Source organism: Phasianus colchicus, chromosome 2, assembly GCF_987193195.1.
Source record: "Phasianus colchicus chromosome 2, bPhaCol1.hap1.1, whole genome shotgun sequence".
Taxonomy (NCBI): Eukaryota; Metazoa; Chordata; class Aves; order Galliformes; family Phasianidae; genus Phasianus; species Phasianus colchicus.
In genome coordinates, this window is record NC_143437.1 from 49,939,311 (window position 1) to 49,961,317 (window position 22,007).

At 38.5% G+C, this 22,007-nt stretch overlaps 1 protein-coding gene across 2 annotated transcripts in view; it reads right to left on the reverse strand.

The window, feature by feature from the left end:
• Nucleotides 1-22,007, reverse strand: part of CNKSR3 (CNKSR family member 3) — a 63,038-nt gene that overhangs the window by 20,904 nt on the left and 20,127 nt on the right. The window contains exons 2-4 of one of the 2 annotated variants that reach the window (XM_031611774.2): nucleotides 11,048-11,211; nucleotides 2,009-2,211; nucleotides 604-691 (exon numbers count right to left, since the gene is read on the reverse strand). In XM_031611774.2, the coding sequence (XP_031467634.1) occupies nucleotides 604-691; nucleotides 2,009-2,211; nucleotides 11,048-11,211 (455 nt within the window). The remainder of the gene's footprint in view (nucleotides 1-603; nucleotides 692-2,008; nucleotides 2,212-11,047; nucleotides 11,212-22,007) is intronic. The other variant, XM_031611778.2, reaches the window with a different exon arrangement.

The following is a 22,007-nucleotide window of genomic DNA, read 5'->3' on the forward strand; positions in this document are numbered from 1 at the left end:
GAAACAAAACACTATAATCTCCCACTACTGTCACAGAAGCCTGACTAGTGGAATTTTTATCATAAAGGTGGCAACTCCTTCTGTTATATAGAACATTTCTCATCTGACAGGAATAGGTTGAAATACTATATATGGGACAAAACCTAAGAAGTCTGCATATGTAGGCATAACAATCACTGAAGTAATTGATGTATGAAGTATTTATTGTATGTATTATAAGGAAGTAACACATTTTATTATGTATTTTAGTATACATACACGCAAACAACATGTATTTTCGATATGTTATTTGGAACTTGAAAATCTCCAAATGCAGATCAACTATTTTAAAATCTAACAGTCTTCCCACTGAAACTGAAAAAAATGTGTAGTTTTTAAATGACAGTCATTTACAATACAGCCAGCAATTCCAAAATTGGAAATTAAATGAAAACAAATCATCTCAGAAAAACGGACAACTGAAACTGACCTTCATGGAATTGTTCAAGCTTTGAAATAAACTCACATCTGCATTCCAATTAGTACTCAGTATACAGCACACATTACTTCCCCAAACACCCACCTCCCCTTTTGGAAAGCAGGGAGGAAAAGAAATCAGCTGACCTTCTGAACAGTAGTAGTAAGATCCAAGCAGAGCTGAATGATTCTGTTTTTCATCGATGAAAAGTCAGCAATACCTGTAAATGGAGTCCTGTAACAAGAGAAAATTCCTCTTAGATTGTGGAGACTTCTTCTATTTTACCACAGCACTGAGGAACAGCATGAGTCAGAGCTACACAAGTGTGAGGACAGTTTCACAACACAAGTATTCTTGACTCTACTTTCACTTCATTCCTGCACCAAAATTAGGGTATGGCTAGCAATACCCCAACGGTGAGCAATTTCAGACAGCAAAATTCAGTCCACTTTCCAAACACCAGTTTGAAAATACCAACTCAAGTTAAATCATGCTAACACTGCTGTAAAAAAATCACAGCCTTTGGTTTGTCAGGAACTAGTTTTCTATCTTCCAGTCTTTGATTACTGAATTCAGATAGGAGAGAAAATTAAAATTAAAAAAAGAGTGGAGAGAAAGTTCTATGAAATGTATTATTTTCATTCAGTGAAAAATAGTATGCAAAGTTTATCTTGTGTAATGACTTGCTTTAAGAGAAAAAAAAATGGCTTTCATACAGACAAGTTCAGTAAGGCTGAACTTCATGAAAGACTTTATATGGAGGCACTCACCTCAGACCCTCCATAGAATTTAAAGGACTCAGGAGTAATCCCAACTGGTTTGAAAATGGACATGCCAGTCACTTGCTGATAGAGAGTTGCAGAAGAAATTTAGGGCAAGGTTCAAGCAACATGGTGAAATGGAAAGACTAGGTGAGAGGCACAACTTGTTAACATCACTGCAGAAATATTCAAGGATAAAAGCTCTCCTTGCTGACAGTACTCATGTAGCTCTCCTCCTAACCTTCCTTCTCAAAAAAGATGGCAAGGTGATCAAGAATTCACGTCTCCACATCTTGCTCGACACAACAGCTAGTATGCTATCAGCTCTGTTGCCTGTTAGCTTCTGATGCAGCTGTCACAAAACAACTCTGGCTCTTGCCAGAAAAAAAGTAAGAAATAGCATAGGGAAAGTTCACTTTTTCAGATCACAGAGCTAAGGTCACAATTTCAGCAGATTCTCTCTTTTCTCTTTTTCTTAGGGACTTGCCAATGACTTTTGATGTATAAGGTGGGAAGACGAAAGGAGGAGGTCTCATACATATGAGAAACTAGTCCTGAAAATAGGTTGTTTCCCCTCAATAAGACAACTCTCACAAGAGTTTCTCACAGGTTTTGACAAAAATGGAAGCACAAGAATAGATGACTTAGGTTATTAAATTCATTCAGAGGCCTCTTGACAAAGCAAGATCAAGAACATCTTTAGACCTAGACATGTAGAACTTACACTGCAAGGAGAAAGAAGTTTTAACAGAAAATGGAAATACAAGGATTTTATTCTTTTTATTCTTACCTGTCCAACCATGCAAGCAGGGCCTTAGCAGCACCAATAAGCTCTACCACAGAAGTAAGGAATTCATTGGGGGGCTTGCGTGAAGTATTCCCATCATAATTTGAGCTTTTTCTACGGGTACAGATGTAATTTTGCAGATTGTTGGATGATGCGCGCAGCTTGAGAACCAAGTTCTTCATATTGTCTGTTTCAAGGCCATAGTTCTGCAAGAAATATTATGAATATGATCAATTTCCTTATTTCTTATTCCACACATGCAAACTCATCTGGATTCAAAGGTCAAAGGATATGCCTTTTTATTTTGAAGTGGTCCTTTTCAACCCAGGCCATTCTATGATGATACATCCCTAACATTTAAGTTGTTTCTATGCATTTTTAAATCATATGAATTTCAGTTAATCCTCAGCATACCTTGCCACACAGTGGCAAGCTGACATTCTTTCAGAATGTATGGCATTTCCGTGAATTTTCTGGATAGCAAGTCTGGCTGGATTTGAGATAGATGAGGTAATCCTAGTGTTATCTTCATTTGGTACAAACAGACCTTTTACTGGAAGGAACAGTTCTTCACTCACCTCCCTAACATCCAACACTTTGTAGATCACCCTTGTCTTTCTTATATTACAAATCTTAAATACTTGATCACTTTCTAAGATTCATTCTGCGTTACAGGCACTAAAGGTTTTTCTGGGAGCCAGATCTCCTCAATTTTATTGAAATTAATGAGATTGAGGACATTACTCCACCAGAATAAAGCCACAAAGTCAGATGAGTCCGATGTCATTTACTCTCCAAATGTAGTTTAAATAACATGGTTGCTTTGGTTTTCTTTTTGTTGAAGGAAAATAAATACTGTTTTCTCTAAAAATGTTTTTATACTGTGATATATAAATAGCGAAGCAACATTTCATTCACAACTGAAGACAGTTTAAATTGGCAAGAGATAAAAACATCTACAGGAAGTAAATGTAATTTCACAGTCAAAAGCCGAAATAAATATTTGAATCACAAACTTTCAGTAACTATGTTCCATGATTACAGCAGTGCATTTGTTTGCAGGTTCGAGGACTGCATTAACACTAAACTTAGTAATTAAACCCATTTTTACATGTTATATTTTCACTCAACAGCATCTTTGTAAAAGTTTTTAAACCAAACAGGTCTGCAAATCCTAGTGGTAACCCCAACTTTACACATCCATATGCAACCATATCACACTTCTTAAGATTAAAACAATTGTTTTAAGCAACGCATTGATTGTATCATTCCAAAGCTATAGCTATACACTATAGCTGCTCTGAAGACAACTCGCTCGGTTTTATAACCAAGATTTTTTTCTTGCTGTCACTGCCATTAAATAGCAATATGCTACTGACTACTTTCTTGTTTTTGACTTATCCTACCTTGTGGTAGGCAATACTTAGCTCTTTTAGACTGAGGACTCATACCCCTCTTAAAAAAAAAAAAACACAACAACATGCCTGCTTTTCTCGATTCTGCTGACACAGATTCTTGTTACCAATCTCTATGTTCCACAATGTAGTCAGCTGTATCATTCTTTATCCCTTCCTCCTCAAACAACTAAGCCAGCTACAGCCAACATTAATTTCATTCTACTCCAAGTTTCAAGGAATTCCCAACTCCTCCATTTCAGACCACAGCATCATCCAGGCTGGCAAGGAGCTCTGGAAGTCTCAATCCAACCTCCTGCCCACAACAGCCTCAGCTGTGAGCTCACCACAGGTTGTTAGGAGTTTTATCCAATCAAGTCTTTAAAATCTCAAAAAGCCAAATGTTCTGGACAAATTGATCCACTGCCTGATTGCCCTGACCAATCTGGTGGCCTTCCACTGAACTGCTTTAGTATTGTCAGCATCTTCCCCATTCTTGGAGGTACAGGGGGAATAGGCAGACTAATTGTGACAAGTAATGGGTGATGATCACTCCTCTCCAAATCCTGGCCATGCTCTCAGGATGCTGCTGACTTCCTTGTTGCTAGGACACACAGCTGGCTTATGGCCCCATTCTTACCATGATCAAAGGCCCATAATACAAGCTGGAGTGCTTTAGAAAGTTAAGAGGTTAAACAAAATCTTTACTCAAAAATACATCTGTGCAAGGAGAGGTTTGAACTAAGTTACCTTTAAAATACTTATACTTCCTATGTAATTTGAACTCACTGGGATGTCATCCATACACCCTCCTCCCTTCCCTCAGGGCTCTTGGCAAGGAAGTACTCCCGCACAGGAGCAGGGGTCAAGAGGATATATCCAATAAAACAAACAAAACCAAAACATTGTTGCACCAGCAGAGGATATCCTTAAATTTTTCAGGATCACAGACTCGGAAATATACGGATTAATAAACAATGTTAAAATACTTGCTTACTACCATATGTAAACTTACCACCTTTTAATTTAAAAAAAAATACACAAGAATATCATTCAGATTCACCTCTTGCAATCTTTTTTTTTTTCCCCTCCTCTGTTACAGGACAATGCAAATTACTTTATTTTTGGAGGAATACTTTGGTACCAAAAAGTTTGGCCATACATTCTTTTGGCAACACAAATTTGAAAGTAGCTATGTGCCAAAATTTTCCCCCTTGAACAGAGGAATTAAAGGATGCTGGCCTCCCTCCTTCCACAAGTGGACAGAAAATACAACTTCTCTTTTTTTTTTTTCTCCCCTGTAGAGTAGTAGAACAACGTAATCAGACAACTTAACTCTGTTTGAGAGAATCTTTGTACATTTAAGTATCTCCAAAATTCTGTCAATTACTCAGGTAAAGAAGTCGTGCTAATTATTTTGTAAATGTCTGTGATTAAAGATGGCCCTAGCACTTAACAGTACACTTCTTGATATATCAGATCCGATTTCATCTTTGTTCCAAAATATTTATGTTCTCCTTATCACACCTGTTTCATCTTATTTACACAGTGAGTCAACCCAGCGTGACTTCTCCAGTCCAGTTAGTTTTTAAAGAACTCCATCAAATAGATCTCAATTTCGAGGTGGATTTCAGCAACACAGGCATTGTATCCAGAGATACAGAGCCTCCACCTTATGACTGCAGCTGATCTGCTCAGCAGTCTCTCAGGAGTACACCACAGCCAAACTTTTCAGTTGCTGCACTAAGCCTTTCTACAGCTTCTTCCAGAGATACTACAGAGGGCAAGTGAGATATCTATAACACCAGTTCATGCTTTAGGAAATGTCCTGGCTAAGAACTACATCTACTCAGCAAAACAGTGAGCATTATAGCTCATCAATACAGGATATCAAATTCTTCAACTTCAGATTTGCCCTGAGGAATGAACATTTCAAGAACAAAGGGGTCATCACAACTTAAACCATCCCTATTCCAAAGGCATCCTGACCTGTTTTCTCTAACACACAGAAAGCATTATGCTCCTTCACCAGATACAACTTTGCCATTGTGCACATTTTTCTGTTCGCTGGTAAAGTGAGAAAACAACAAGTAATTAAAAAAAAAAAGTACATGCTCTGGCTTTTATCCTGTCCAAGCTGACACTATCTTGACGAATCCACAAATAACCAGCTATTTCTTCTTCATTTGCAGTGTCACTCTTGCTTGTTGAGTCTGTTGAAGGGCTGCTTTGCAGCACACCACTTAAAAAAAAAAAAATCACACCCTCCTTTATTGTATTGTGTTCTGAGCTGGTTTAGCTCCCTGAAGTGTCTCACCTCATCATCAGTTGACTGCAAGCAGAAAGGATACTAATCAGAGAACGGAAAAGGTGGGGGGGAGGAAGGTGGCAGCTGAGTTAAACTAATTTTAATTGTCATGGAGCTGAAGCCTTAATTCAGGACAGATAGGAAAGCTGATACTACAGCAGCACACCAACAGCCTACAAGCCTTCACAGCAACACACAACTGACACATAAAACTCACGCTTTTCTGAAGCATTCTACATTAACAGGTTATAATATTTAAAATGTTATTATTTAAGTAATCAAAAGGTTTTAGATGTTGTTCATAGAATCATAGAATGGCCTGCATTGAAAAGGACCACAATGATCATCTAGTTTCAACCCCCCTGCTATACGCAGGGTCACCACCCACCAGATCAGGCTGCCCAGAGCCACATCCAGCCTAGCCTTGAATGCCTTCAGGTGTCCATACGGGTCATGGACCACAGAAGGTTATATTTTAAATCAAGAGCGGCAGGAAAACATCAAAGTTACTCTCATCAAAACAGGAGCTGAAGCCAACAGTCAAGAACACCTTATGGCAAACATGCCCAGCCTGTTACTCATTAACCTGGGTAGCCACACATGGGACTATGGCAAGAGAGAGCATGCACAGGTGCACAAGAGAGCACACGGACAAGAGCGTGCTCTTTCCAAACCCCATTATATTTAATGAGAAATAGTACACTGACCAAACAGTTGCTCAAGGTTGAAGCACTAAAATAAAAGAAAAAATAAAGTGTGGTTAACCAAAGTCAAAAGAGCGCTGCAGTCACGTTCCAGCTGACCTAGGCTGATATAGAGCCCTGCTGTTGCCAAGGGACACCTTCCCTTTCACAACCATCTTCAAATGCTGCAGTGCAAACAGCTGATCAGATTTTCTGGCTGATCCAGATAAAAACTAGCTCAAGAAAAAAGTGGATAAAAATAGGCTGAATGCTTGTCCAATAGCTTATACACCACTCTATGCTATACATAAACACTGGACGCAACACAAGGTACTGTCACTGTTGTTTACTTTCCACTCTCCTTTTTAATAAAAATGTTTCCTAAAGAATCCTCTGGAGTTTGAAACTTCCTCATAAAAATTTGAGACCTCTAGAAAATTGAAATCTTACGAGATGATGCATAGGTGTGGTACTTTTGATAAGGAACAGCCACAGAAATCTAAGGCTTCACGTATGTAAACTATCGAGCTTGGGATTTAAAAGTCATTTTAGCAAATGACTTTTTACAGAGATGACAACAGTATGAATAAAATGCAAGAGTTACTTGGTAGGATGACCTCATGGTATGAGTTTATATGTTGCTGCATTGCTAATGCGCTGGCAATACTATCAGTTCTATTATTAAAAGGTACAAAGCTAAGAAAAAAAAAGTACGTTCTGGTATGCTTTTGGTAGTTATATTTTTGTTGTTTTGTTCTGTTTTTTAATTAATTAAAATCAGTATCTTCATTCAATCTTCATTCTAATCTCAAAAAAAAAAACTTTGGAAGCAAAAAAAAATTAGTTCCTATAATACAACGTAGTTAAAGATCCAGAAATCTAATCCAAAGAACACATTAAAAGTCATTCTATTTGCATATAATTTCCTGTTAATGTTTGCATTATTTTATGTTTATTAAGCCCAAACAGGCAAGGCAACTCATCAGGGAACAGTGAGTAAACATTCAGTTTCATCACCATTCCTTTTTGTCCCAATTATTCAAATGGACTGAGAGAGCTTATTTTCCACGATTCTTATCCCTCCTTTTGTGGTTTTGCATGAGTTTAAAAAAGCATATTTATGTATATTTGTTCCTTTTCCACCAAACAGTTCAATCAACAAAGAAATATCTTCCACCCATCCCTTTCCTCACTCAAGCAAATACTGTCACCACAAAAAGACATTCAGAGGCATTCATGCTGATGTGGTTTGGTTTCCCCCTCTGGAAAGTTCAATTCTTTTTATATGTTCTCTAAATACCTTAAATAAGTCTTCAAATAAGTCTTCAACATCTGTTCAGGAAACCAATTCAAGTGCACCAATTCAAGTGCAACAGAAATGTGTGCTCACAAGAAACCTTCACTTCTTACCCCTGACCACACTCTTTCCTGCTGCCTCTTCAGTATCAGCTTTGTGGCATATGTTGCTGCTAAGGAAAGATTAGGAAATGCTGTCTAAAAACTGAAGTGGTTGAGAAAGATTTGTTGGGGTCGTTTTTTTTTGTTTGTTTGTTTGTTTGTTATGTTGCAGCAGTAAACATCATAACTTGCAGACATTTACAGCTTGACAGGGTAGAACTCGCACATGAGGCTCTATCCCTACAAAATCTAAGTGTATTTGGTGTACTTCCTCAAGGAGCCCACTATCTTTTTACTATTTTTTCCCCCACCAACCTAATGAGTTTTGGAAAAGGTGAATGCTTGAGAAGAGTTTCCATAGGAAGAAGATGTTCCAAAGGCAGCTACTTCTCTGCTTTTGGAGTCTCAAGTGCTACCGCAGTGTAAGGAAACCAAAGCTTCAATCTGGAGGAAGTTGCTAGGAACTAGTCAAAAAGATATCGCCATTCAGAGGGACCTCAATAGACTTGAGAGGTGGGCCTGAGTGAACCTAATGAGGTTGAACACAACGAAGTGCAAGGTTTTGCACTTGGGCCGGAGGAATCCAAGGCATTTATACAGACTGGAAGGAGCGGACCTTGAGAGCAGCCCTGCAGAGAAGGACCTGGGGGTCCTGATGGTCGAAAGACTTAACATGAGCCAGCAGTGTGCTCTTGCAGCTTGGAAAGCAAATGGTATCCTGGGCTCCATAAGAAGAGGGGTGGCCAGCAGTGACAGGGATGTGATTGTCCCCTTCTACTCTGTTCTTGTGAGGCCCCATCTGGAGTACTGTGTCCAGGTCTGCAGCCCCCAGTACAAGAAAGACAGGGAGCTGTTGAAGAGGGTCCAGAGCCACAAAGATGATGAGGGGACTGGAGCACCTCCCCTATGAAGATAGGCTGAGGGAGCTGGGCTTGTTCAGCCTGGAGAAAAGAAGGCTGCAGGGTGACCTCATTGCAACATTTCAATACCTAAAGGGAGCCTACAAACGTAGGGGGAATCAACTCTTTGAAAGGGTAGATAACTGCAGGATGAGGGGAAATGGTTTTAAGTTGAAGGAATGAAGATTTAGGTTGGATGTCAAGGGAAGTTCTTTACCAATGGAGTGGTGAGGTGCTGGAACAGGCTGCCCAGAGAGGTTGTGGATGCCCCATCCCTGGAGGTGTTCAACGTGGCCTAGTACTAAATGGGGAGGTTGGTGGCCCTGCATGTGGCAGGGGGGTTGGAGATTCATGATCCTTGAGCTCCCTTCCTACCCGGGCTATCCTGTGATTCTGTGAAAGTAAATTCTTCTTGAGAACAGCAAAACTGAGGAATGCCCAAAATACCCACAACGCTTCCACCTATCACCAAAACTGACAACATTTGAAGTCTTACCTCAGGCTGGCCCAATCAGTGCTACACATTCACAGTATAAGCCAAAAGCATGGTGAAAAGAAGAAAAGCTGCGTTCCTGAGTGCCTTTGATTCTAATGAAAGTTCACAAAAATTGGGGAAATGTCACCACATAGACACACAAAAAAAATTCAAAGTCATATTTATATCCCCAACCCACTTTCATAGAAGTAATACTAGTAGAATAGAGAAAACCTCTGTTCTCTCAAACAGAACAGAGACAGCAACATTTAAAAAAAAATTGTCTGTCTCTAGAATTAAAAAGAAAAATTGTCTGTCTCTAGAAGACATCTCTTGGGAAAAATACACTGATTTTCTACCATTATCCAAAAAACTGAAGGGAAAGGGTATGAAGAAGGTGACAAAGGGAATAGCTTAAATGCAGAAGTTCTTCCTCCTCTTCTTAAAAGGAAACAAGGATATTTCAGCTACAATATGTAAACTCTGTCTAATGCATTAACTTGAACTGCATTTCACAAAGGATTTCCAGAAATGAGACCGAGGTCAAAACTTTTGTCTACTAAGGAAATTAGAAGGAAATTGTAGGAGATAGAACACAGCTTTAGGTTCTGGCAGTTATCCAGCTTTGTTCATTTTATTCTAATATTTTAAGAAGAAAGAAGGAAAAAAGTGCCTTTGAGAGCTGCCACATCCATTATATCAGTCAAGACTGTACACTGTACACTTACTAATTCACCAGACTCCTTCACTTGCCCAACAGATTATTCCTTGCCACGTGAATCACATGCAGGCTAACTCAGTTCCTCTATTTTAGTTTTCTTTTAAAGTTAAAAAAAAAAAAAAAACCACAAGAAACAACAAGAAAAACCTGCTTATCAAATATTGAAAAGAAAATAAAAGTTTTGGTAAATGTAAGAACAACTCTTGGGGAATTGTTTCAGTCTGTGCACAGTTGTTTTATTAAACACACTTCTTCAGTATATACTATGCAGTATCTTTGTGGTTATGAATAGAAATGATGCCCATAGCACCTCCCTGCTACACATAAAGCACGTGTCACTCAGGCAATAAAGACTCTCCATTTTTAGAAAAACATTCTCTCTGCTGTAAGATGTGCCTGACAGAGGGCAGGCCAGTACTGGCCAAGGAACCACAGGGCAGCCTCTGCCACCCCTCCAGCTGATGTCATTGTATATACCATCTCTGGTGCTCACTCACTGCACTACATCAAACACATCTTCAAGACTGTGTTCAAATTAGAGCTTTTAAATAATGCCTGCAGCAGTGATGCGGCATAGCAAAAAAAAAAAAATCTGAAATATATTTATTCATTTCAGAGTATGTTTGTTTTAAAAGCATCCACACAGTAATATAAGAAGGGTAATACGGAGGAACAGCTTACGTTCCAAATCCAATGAGTTGAATTCACACAGTTACTTAGCAATCAAAAGATCCCTTACTTCAAGAGCACTTATTTCACTTTGTATGTAGACTACAAAATCTTGTCCTATTCTCATTTCAGCTGATGTGAGAAATCACTAATAGCTGTCATTTCAACAGCATGTGTTCCATCCATTAAAACAAATTCACCCTACTCAACAGTAATTTTAATCACAGTTCACTACCAGAAGCCACAAGATCTCACAATGCTACTCAGCTAACACTTCTCTTTAGAAATGCTACTGAATCAGCATTTCCACTTATCAGAAAAAAGTCAAAGAGCTATAACACAAAGCCTGCAAGAATTAAAATTACTGCTTTCTTTTGCCATAACGTGTAACAGAAAACAAGCGTGAAAGGCATTACAATTTCACTAGACTAGCTTTAGATATTCAACAAGAGAAGCATCTAAAGAAATTCTTTGTCTGTTCACCACTTCACTAACCAGTGCACACAGGAGATCCACAGCTTCTAAAACCAGTTCCTGGTGTCCAATCCGTGTGATACCCATATCTTCAAGATCCTGGTGAGAAATCTGTAACAGCTGTTCACCATTTATCTTCTCCCGTTCAAATTTGTGGACGTACTGCTGCAGGCAATCATCCAGGCCTAACAAAGCACAAGAGAGAAGGGGACTTGATTACAATTCCTGTATTTTGTTTCCCCTCCCCATACCATTAAAAAAAAAAAAAAGAAAGAAATTACAAACAACATGTAGTGTCAAGTTATCAAAGAAACTTGCAGTGAGCTCAAAGATTGAAAGATCCTCCAAAAGGGTACAGAGATGGAGTATGCAGATTTTGAGGATCTTGGGGTCACCTGTGTCGATATATAACCTGTTTACTCTTCACAGATCAAGCTAACGAGGTAAGAATGTGTCTCTTTGGTGTCAGCACAAGCAAAGCTATCAAGAGACATGCACAGATTCAGCCCTTAACGTAACCCTAACCATGAAGAAAAGCATTGATAAAGAACAGTCAACCAAAAAAAGATAAACACAAGGCAAGAAAAAAACCCAACATCTTGCCCAATGCCAGCTAAACAAACAAACAGAACAAAAATCCACAGTCCCCCATCCACTTCTAAATAAAACAGCTGAATGATGTGAGGAAAATGGAACAAAAAAAAGGCAAAGCAACCAACACAATGCAAGTCCCAAGTCTGACTACTTGCTTGATTTATGAGCCCCTACAGTTTCGTGAATCAATCGCTCTCTCCCCCTTGTAAGTTAACAGCACGCATCAATAAGAAATTTAATTTCATTTTTGTAGCTACAAAGTATTTTTAAAACAGTTAAGAGCATTTTATCTGTCACACCAATATCCCTGCTTTAAATTATGATTGTATGATCCGGCTTTCTCTACAGTACCTCTTTCCCGCTTGTTGGTTAAACTGATTACAGAAAGGATTTGTCTTTCATTTAACTCAATTGTATATGTTAAATCTGTTTTCCCATCTACAGTGCTTGTTTTGACCGTTCTTAAAGATTTTGTGTACAGCAGTCTAGGGAAAAACATTTGGGTGCCTGTGTTATTTTAAAAACAAAGTACTATTCTGCTCCAACATATTAACAAGAGCTAAAGGAATAGATCCAATTAGATTTGTTCGGTAGAAATGTATCATGCTTACTGAAAACAGTTGACACAAACAAGATTCAGATTACATACTTGGCACCTGTTTTGTAGCATCTACAATAACTATGTAACTTCACCAATCAGTTTTTAAAAATTGAACTTGTAACTGTAAAGAAGATGTTTATCCACTGGGTTGGATGAAGAGGAAGACGTGGAGAGGGACTGCTAAAGATGAGGAACACTGATAGTGCTCTGAACTGCAAGGAAACAAAAGACAGGAGACAAGAACTCAGTTTAACTCATCAGGGTGCAGTAGCAGCCTGGAAAGCAAGCACCCCAGTGCATGCCAAGAAAGCAGTCAAGACAAATCACATAGGGGGCCCAAGGGTCCACACCTAACATGTTCGCTTCCTAATGGCAGGACAAGCCACTACTACCATACGCTCTCTGCTCACAGAAGATTAGAACTCTCTTTGGCGCACACTCAACACACATCACTTGCCTTTATAACACTAACCAAGAAATAAGGATGGACAGGCTGGCACTTAACAGTCACCCCTTCATGTGTCTCATGCAAGCTTAATTATTGCAACACATCAAAATCTGGCTGGACAGGCTTGATTTATCCACGTGCAGAGCTATTGGTGTCTACAGCTTGAATTTTATGCATAATTATGAATGTGAGATCCCGCATGCAAGATGAGTGCAGTCTCCCAGAGCTACAGTTGTTCAGGGCGCACTCTCTCTTTCCATCTGTCTTGGCAAGGCCTCATAAATCCTGAAAATTGAGCCCAGCGTTCTGTTTCCCACAGGCACCAATTTCTCCCTTAGGCTACACAAACTCTTTTCCCAGGAAAAATAATAAAACGATCTAGCCTTCATTGTTTAACAATTTATTTTTTTAAAGCAAATTCTCAACCCAAGGCTGACATACAGAGCACATGTTTGGCATTCCCAATTTTTAATGCTGTCTTGCAGACCACTGTTTCCCATCATTTGCCATTGAAAGCCCATAGTTCCCATTATATACCGCACAAACACCTAGAATAAAATGCTAGTTAGCATGCAACAAAATTTTTACTTTTCAAGTTTCTTGGACACGCTGTTGTTTTTGCTTCTAGCCTTTGTGTGTGTCGATTCAATGTCCTGTGCTAAAACACGAGACTTAAAAAATGTATATAACCCCCAAGGAATACAGCTATGTTTTTCAGCTTATCTGTGGGCTTTTGCTTTTTTTTTAAAAAAAAAAAAACTTTCTTTTTCTTTTAATTCATGCTTGTCTGTTCTTGAAGGTCTATTACAACTTAGCTTCTTCTGAAATTATTTTTCACAGATATACTTAAAAACAATACTTCTGTGATCACACAACAGAACTATTTTGTAAAGTAAAATATTTTTAAAAATCATTATAATGTTAATTCAAAACAGTCAATACAAGGGCACAGCTGCTCAGACAGAAATTCATTTAAGTGATCAAAACTATAAAAAACAGGAAGTGAAGACAAACCCACACACTTATGGCAAGCGTTCACTAATGGTTTAAGATGAGCTTACCAGTATAACCCTTATTAATTTTTCTAAGAAACACATGGAAAAGTCTTAAACATTTTAATTGGGATTGCAACCACATTTATGGCATATGGCTTAATTTTCCATCATATCAATGAAATACTTAAGCACGCAAACAGAAAATAAAATAATCCTATTCTCCTAAGAAAGAAAGGAGAATAGAGGAAAAATGTCTTAAATTCATTCAACAGAATTAACTAGATACTACTTAATTTTAAAAGTCAGCATTGAAATGCAAACCTAAACACACTTATTTTTCCCTTCTTCCAAACATCTTAGTTCTTTCCTTGTATTTTCTTTGTGATTTTCAGCACCTAATGTAAATTGAATGTGGCCTGTTAACAAAGTCTAGACATCTTCAAGAAACTTAAATTAATTAAAAGCTCTAGAAGAAGTCTACAGCACTCAGAATGACATTTTCCTAATTGACATTTTCAATAGATAGCTCATAACAGTGACATCCAAGTTGCACAGGATGTTCCTACCTTCTTAAATGGACAAAATATAGTGGTTAGTTACAGGTTATAGACAAGACAAACAAAACATGCTGCAAGTCAAGCTGCTTTGTGTCTGTTACACTTTACAACAGTTCAGGACTTATTTTCTCAATTACTCTGTTCTCAATAAGGTGGCTGAGAAATAAATTTACCAATAAATTTTTCACTGATTTAAATTCAAACATATCACAATAAATCAGGGCAACGTCAGCAGTCTCAAGCAAGAAAATAGTTTCTACTGTTTATTTCTTCAAAAATGCAATTAAGATTCTAGCCTTGGAAAAGACATCTATTTTTATCTCCTTGACCCACTCAAGAGCCCTGCTCAAGTCTCCAACTATTCATTTGATGCTCAACATGTGTTTTAAAAGCACATCTCAACTGCACGTTGAAGAGAAATCTTTGTATTGTTTCACATACATAAATGAAAACCATGCATGAAAGATCTTTCCCATTTACATAACTACTACAGAATGAGGGAAAATGGAAATAGAAGTACCAATTGCAATGGTAACCAAGTTTTATCACATTAATAACAGTAACTTTGATTTTTAAAAAAGATACAATAAAATATTATTTGTATTATAAAAAGACTTTGCGGAGCAGTAATGTAATTTGCACAGAACTCCCAAGTTTTGGCAGGTGTGGAGATGTGCAATAGATCTTAAGAACTGTCTAGACTTTTCTGTCTAAAATAACCTTCCACAACTGTGCAGAGCATCCTGAAAGATATTCGATACCTTGCATTCAAGCAAAAACACTACAATGAGTCTCACATTTACAGATTTGCACTGATAGCAATCTCACACTGTTTCCAAGATTAGAGAAAGTTATTTTGAATAAGAATTGGGAGTAAAAAATAACTTTGAGAGGGGTAAAAAGAGGAGTTTGGATCCAAGCCATAACTATCAGCTTACTATTTGGAGAGAATTAACATTTCTACTGGTGATAGAAATCAACCGTTCAGCAGTAACACATCTCACTACCAAAATACTAGAGGCTCTACCAGCACAGTCATTGAGTAATTTCATGTTTTTCACTCACCTATACAATCAAACATAACTGTGGTGAAAAGAGGTGCAGACAGACCAGGCAAAGGAGTGAGGAAAACTGGATCATGACTGGGATCATTTGCTTTACAATATATTCTAAGGATAATTCAAAATGTCCAAGGTGACAAAAGGAAGCAGGCAGATCACAAGTCATTTGAACAGAGAAAGGGCAAGACCTTCGCCTCCTCATAGCACCACCATGGGAATTAACCACTTATCACCTCAGGGAAATAGAGCTTTATTAACATGTACTCAACCTCTTCTTCACTGAGTAACTTTTTACTAAATCTCACAGAAGCTGGTGTCTCATGGTAGCTATAGGGTTTAGCTGTGCCTCTCAGCCCATCAAGGGGCTCTCCTGAGGACTTTAAAATGCTGCCGAGGAGGGACTGCCAAAATCATTTTGCCTCACCGCCTCAAAAACACACACATTTTAGAGTCATAAGAGTTTGATCATTCCCACTTAAAAAGTCACTCTTACTTAGTTCATTCTAGTTCCCCTTCCAAGATCTCCTCAGTTGCAAATTTTAGATTCTAAAGAATCCTTGTACACACAAATCCATTCCCTCCAGTTTTAAAGACCATCAATTATGTACGAATCTTTGACATACACTAATATATCATCATTTATATGCCATATCCCCTTCTAACTCATTGCAGTAGCTTCCTCTCTTCATTTCCTTTAATAAATTTGAATCCTGGAAATAGTTAAAGAAAAAGGATGGAATCAAGGCAGGAAATGAACATTTAAAAAACGAATGTGGTAGTTCATCTTAAGCAGGGGAACCATCACCTGAGAAAGCAGATGAAATTAAAGAAAGTCTGCAAGACAGCTGAGAAAAGCTAAAGCTCAAAGAACAGGTAAGAGTGAAGCAGAACAAATTTAAAAGAAAGTTTCAGGAGAAAGAAAACAGACTTAACACATCATTTTCTAGAATGTGGGAATACTGGCGCACTCTAACATCATGGATGCCATTCTCTTCCTACAGTATGACAGACTAACAGACCAGTCATCACAAAATCACAGAATCACCAAGGTTGGAAAAGACCTACAAGATCATCCAGTCCAACCATCCACCTATCACCAATAGTTCTCACTAAACCATATCCCTCAACACAAAAGCCAAACATTCTTTGAACACCTCCAGGGTCGGTGACTCCACCACCTCTCTGAGCAGCCCATTCCAGTGCCTGACCACTCTTTCAGAAATTTCAGAAAAGTAGTATTTCCTAGCGTCCAGCCTGAATCTCCCCTGGCGCAGCTTGAAACCATTCCCTCTAGTCCAGTTATATGAGTTATCACCAGTTATACGAGAGACAAGGCCGACTACCAGCTCACTACAACCTCCCTTCAGACAGTTATAGAGAGCAATAAGGTCTCCTCTGAGCCTCCTCTTCTCCAGACTGAACAATCCCAGCTCCTTCAGCCACTCCTCATAAGGCCTGTGCTCCAGAGCCCTCACCAGCTTTATTGCCCTTCTTTGAACACACTCCAGGGCCTCGATGTCTTTCTTGCAGTGAGGGGCAAGAAAGCGATGACTTCAACAAGGAATGCAAGGTCCAATAATATAATAAAAGATAACTCTAAAGCAGCTTGGTAATAAATTGAGCTCTAAGTAAGAGCTGATTTCTAGCACCAATATCCCTGAATGTTTCTCTGCTATGACTTAAAGCATTTATTTTTCTATAAGTTTTCAAAACAAAAGTCTAGTTATCATTTTGTGTGAGCCACTTACAGGGGACAGAGTGCAAAGACCTCAGACTGTCAAGAATAAAAAACCTGAATTACTGTCTAGTGTACAAAAGTAAAACCCCCTCCTCTTTCAATTTTTAATCTAAAGAGTTCCACAATCACTCACAGCACCATCACCATCTAATGTATCGATGGCCTGGGAGTGTGGGAGGGACACCACCAGAACGGAATAACAAGAGGTTCTCATTATCAGCATCACTTGCCCTGCAAAAAATAACTCATTTATATAGTAAGTTCTTCTCATGTAGTCAATTGAAAGTATTTCTTCTACCTTTCTGTTAAATCACCTGAATCTTAACCAAGAAGGCACCATTCTGGTGCCTGTTGCCTCACCAGAATTTAGGTCTAGCTTTGCTGAGGACAGACATCACCTGGAACCGCAACAATAGCTTGAAAGTTTCCTGTCTTCCCCACTCAGTTGAACAGGATGGAACCAGATGAATTGCTAGCCTCTCCCAGCCAGCAGGGATGCAAAGGGCAACTCCCTCACAAAGGTCACACCAGGACAGAGAGGAAGAGGGAAGGGCAATGCCTTCAGCTTTGATAACGAATGCTCTACTGTCCCCTCTGTAATCCCCCATGACTAATAGTTGCACAGAAACATTTCTGCAGCATGTTCCTTTTTTCAGCATTTCCAGCTAATGCATTTTGCCTGCAAAAATAGACATGTTCAAAATACCTTAAAATAAATTAATTCATTCAATTCCAATCCATCCATAAACTCCTTCACGTCTCTCAAATTCAAACCTGAAAGCTATGCCATTTAATAGAAGGAACTCAGGGAAAAAAAAAAAAAAGAAAGAAAATCAAGTAGTAAGCCATCCTTACTGGAAGGGCTACAGAGTCCACTTTTAAGCCTTAGTCATCCCAATGCAGGCAATCTTGGAAAACACAGGAGGCCTATCAACACTATATTCAGTCCTCTCTACAAAATCAATGACTGAAACCATTTCAACGGGCGCTGTTATCATGCTCCAGACTGGACACGGAAGGGTAACACACTTCAAAACTTCACAGGGTAAATCACAATATGAAACACTAAGGAAGAGTGAAAATAGTCTTTGTCCACACACCTGCTTAACTAGCAAGTTTACAAAGCAAGACATATCTTAAAACTACAGTGCTACCTTCTTAAGGTTTCCCTCACATAGTATTTTCGTTGTAAACTAAGTAAACATGGGTAAGACCAGAGTCTTTAAAAAAGAAAAAACGCAAGACCTATAAAACCACAAGTGACAGAACAACACAGACAGAGACCCAACTTTCAATGCAGGAATTAGGGAGAGCAAGCGAAGCTAGTACATAACAGGTCCAAACAAGCAATGAACAGTGACTCTCCACAAAACACTATGCAGTGAATGATCAAAATCCATAGGAGTTCAGGGGAAGGTGAGCAGGCTTGTTAAGGAAAATAACACAGAAGTCTCATCTGACTCTGAAGGACAAAATGAAATGGCTAAAGACCAGAGGGAACCTACTGAAGGGAACACACAATATTGTCTTTTGTGCAATCCTCCGAAACACATTCCTCCTTCCTGGCAAAGGCACAGAATGGGGCATTCAGATAGATAGCACATGATACAGCACTTCTGTAACTGCACTGCACACAGCACCAAATGTAAATAGCAGCTTCCTTTTAATTACTTTCACCCAAAGACTTAACAGAACTGTTACCTCTTCACTTTTCAAAGTTAGTATTCATGTTAGTATAATAGCAGCTCAAAATTTCTCATCAAAGTCAAACATCTTTATTTTTATTTTTTAAGTCCTAAGTGATATTAGGACATATGCCACATCAAATCACACAGCTGTTCTCATAGGATGTAGATCAACTGGAGACATGAACAGTAAGCAGGAAATTGCAAGAGTGAATTAATTCAGAAATCGTATCTTGAGTTGAAAATGAGTGAACTTTTACCAAGAATGCAAAAATTTGACACAAGTAGGCAGTAGCATACAAGAAACTGAGGTGAATGCAACTCTGCAGTAGATAAGAACTCTAAATGTATTTACTTGCAAAGACAGAACTTCAAGCAGAGCTTGCTATCTTTTTCATGACTCTCCTTAAAAAGAGAAGTCTTGAAAAAACGGAGTTAGAGGAGAGGAAAAAGAAGTGTTATTTCTCCTATTTTCCACTGAGATTTTCGTATTACAACACAGCTTTAGGGCTATAAATTAAAAACAATTAAAATCTAATGCTATAGAAATTGAACAGTGAATTGTGCTGGCATGTCATGTTTCTAAAAAAATAAATAAATAAATCAGGTAAATACAGGTTTAACCAGAAAAATCTCTCCCTGTAGAAGAGTTAAAAGCAACATAAGCCAATCATGTCATACTTCAACATACTAAAATAAAAAAAATCACTTTGCCACAGCAACAGAGTGAGAAAATACAGGCCTCTTCCATTCAGCAGGCTATTCCCTCTACACATTAATTAAACAATACCAAGAAAAAAAAAATCTAAACTCTACTGCATTTTACTCCCAACAATTTGAAGGCAGATGGGGTCAGAATACACATACAGTTATGTTTTTCAGCAGCAAAACTTGACTGAAGATATGTATGCAGCTGTTGGTCCCCACTGCATGCACTAGGCCACCGCCTCATCATGTTTTACTGGCATCACACTAGCTCATCTCAGTGACCTTCCTGAGGTTATGCAATTGGCTTCACATCTCAATATTAGGCCATTAAGTACTGTTGGGCCTCTAAGGTTGAAATTTTGGCTCAACTGAGAAGAAAAAGGAATGGATCAAAGACTCTCTTGTTAAAGATTTACCATTCGGCCCCAGGCAGCCAGGCTCTACAGCAATGTAACAGCAAATGCTCATCTCAAAGAACCAGTTTCCAGGAAAGAAGAATGGGAAGAATAATAAGGGCTCACATTCAGACCTCAAACAGCTGGCAGCATCTCAGCTCTAACTCTTCATTAACCCCAGCCACCACCAGAAGAGGACTGTTGACCAGAGAAAGTTGGAAGACAGATGAACAAAAAAGAAAAGCATGATGTACATCATATTTTCTTGCTCGTTTTGGTGTATGTTCTCTGCCTACACCGCAGTTTTGTGTCTGCAAAGTTACTTGCGATGCAGTAGCTTCATACAATACATCTCACGTCTTGGTCTTCCTTTTTAAGAATGAACCACATCAGTTACTGACCAGCTATATTTGGCAAAAGCGTTCTTTCTACGCTGTAACAGATTTTGTTTGGCAAACTACATAAGTGAGATGAAAGCAGAGCTTACCCATATGTTCTCTGCAGATAGCCCTGGCACTCTAAGTTTCAACAAAATATGCTATGAAAGTCAACATTCAGCAGTTGCATGGAAAACATATTAAAATAAAGAACACACGTGCCCTAGGTAGACAAACCCAAATAGTTTCTGAGTCAATACCACAAGTTGTCTTCAGGGACATTGCTGACAACATCCTCCCTGACTTCATAGTAAAAGCAGTATCCTATCTGTGGCAAGATGCAACTTGCATTCATTCCCTGGGCGTGTGTGTGTATATATATATACACACATATACACACACAGCATGAGCAAGGCAAAAAACAAGAACAAAAACCCAAACAAAATGGCAGTATACTGTAGCTGTAACCAGACACTTCTGGAGCTTTATTTAATAAGCATGTATTGCCCATGTAGCACCTAGACAACATGCTGCTTTACAGTACTATACATTCCAGACAGAAACAAGAAAACATCTCTCTGCCCAGTATACCAATGAATGCAAATGCATGTCTATTTGTCTGCGTTTAAAATAGCTGTAATTAAATTAGGTTTAGAATAGCTCTCAATCGTTTTGGAAACACTTCCACAGGTATCATCCATATTTTGTTGCTTTTTCCAAGTTTGTAGGATTATATCTGCCTGTCAACTTACCCATCCCCTCCTAAAAAGGGGTTTAAAATCCACAAAGCTTAAATACAATGGCTCTGCATACTATAGAAGATTACTGCACTAGCTAAAAATTCACACAATTGTTAGTAAAGAATATTTCTCCACCATTTCAAAGTCTCAACAGCAATCACATCCAGTGAACATACCTTAGTGTTTGTTACAATCCAATAAAACTATTATCCTTATAAAGACATAATTAACAGTGCCAGCAAATATGGATCCTTCAGTATGGTAAAAAAAAATAGTCACTCAATATGGCCTTGAAGTCACATGCATGCATTAGCAGAAGAAAGAAAGATGACCCTCTAAGTGTCTGTACCAAGGGATATATGTGAGAGGATTTTTTTTTTAATCTAAAAATACTGTCAGATCTATCCTACACTCTGGAAAAATATTTCTATCCTATTTCGTTGCTTGCAACTGATGTCCATGACTAAATCAATGGGAATTACTTCACATGCATCAGCTGCTTCATTAATTCCACACAAGCAACAAGTTCCAGGTATATCAGAATAAACAAATCCATCTTAGGAGCTGTTGGTGACATAAAGCATTGTCCTTAAATATTGCATCAGAGATTTGGCAATAAAATATTTACAGAAGTTTAAACATGGAGACTCTGTTCCACCTAGGGCTTCAAAAAGTCATTTTAGATAGTCAGAACTTGCTTTCCAATACATAGAGGCTCAAAGAACCACCGAGTCTTCCTCCATCAGGAAATAAAAACAAGCAATAGAATCAAAAGCAAAAAGTGGAGGAAAGTTGATGATTCCACTGTGACTTTTTCTCATCCCACTACAGCCTTTTTTGACTCACTTTTTCTTCATATTAAGTACATATCAAAACATGCCAACCAACATATTTTAAAGTTATACTCAAATGTGAATTGCAGCTTCTTGCAGATTTGATCCATTGCACTCTTTCACTGACCTCTGCACACTCCTCCACACAGCACTAGGCTTTGTAGGGAACTTACCCACTTCACTGCATGCTCTCATCTGTACAGAATATTTGGAATGAGTACCTCAGAAACAAATCACCCGGTGAGCATT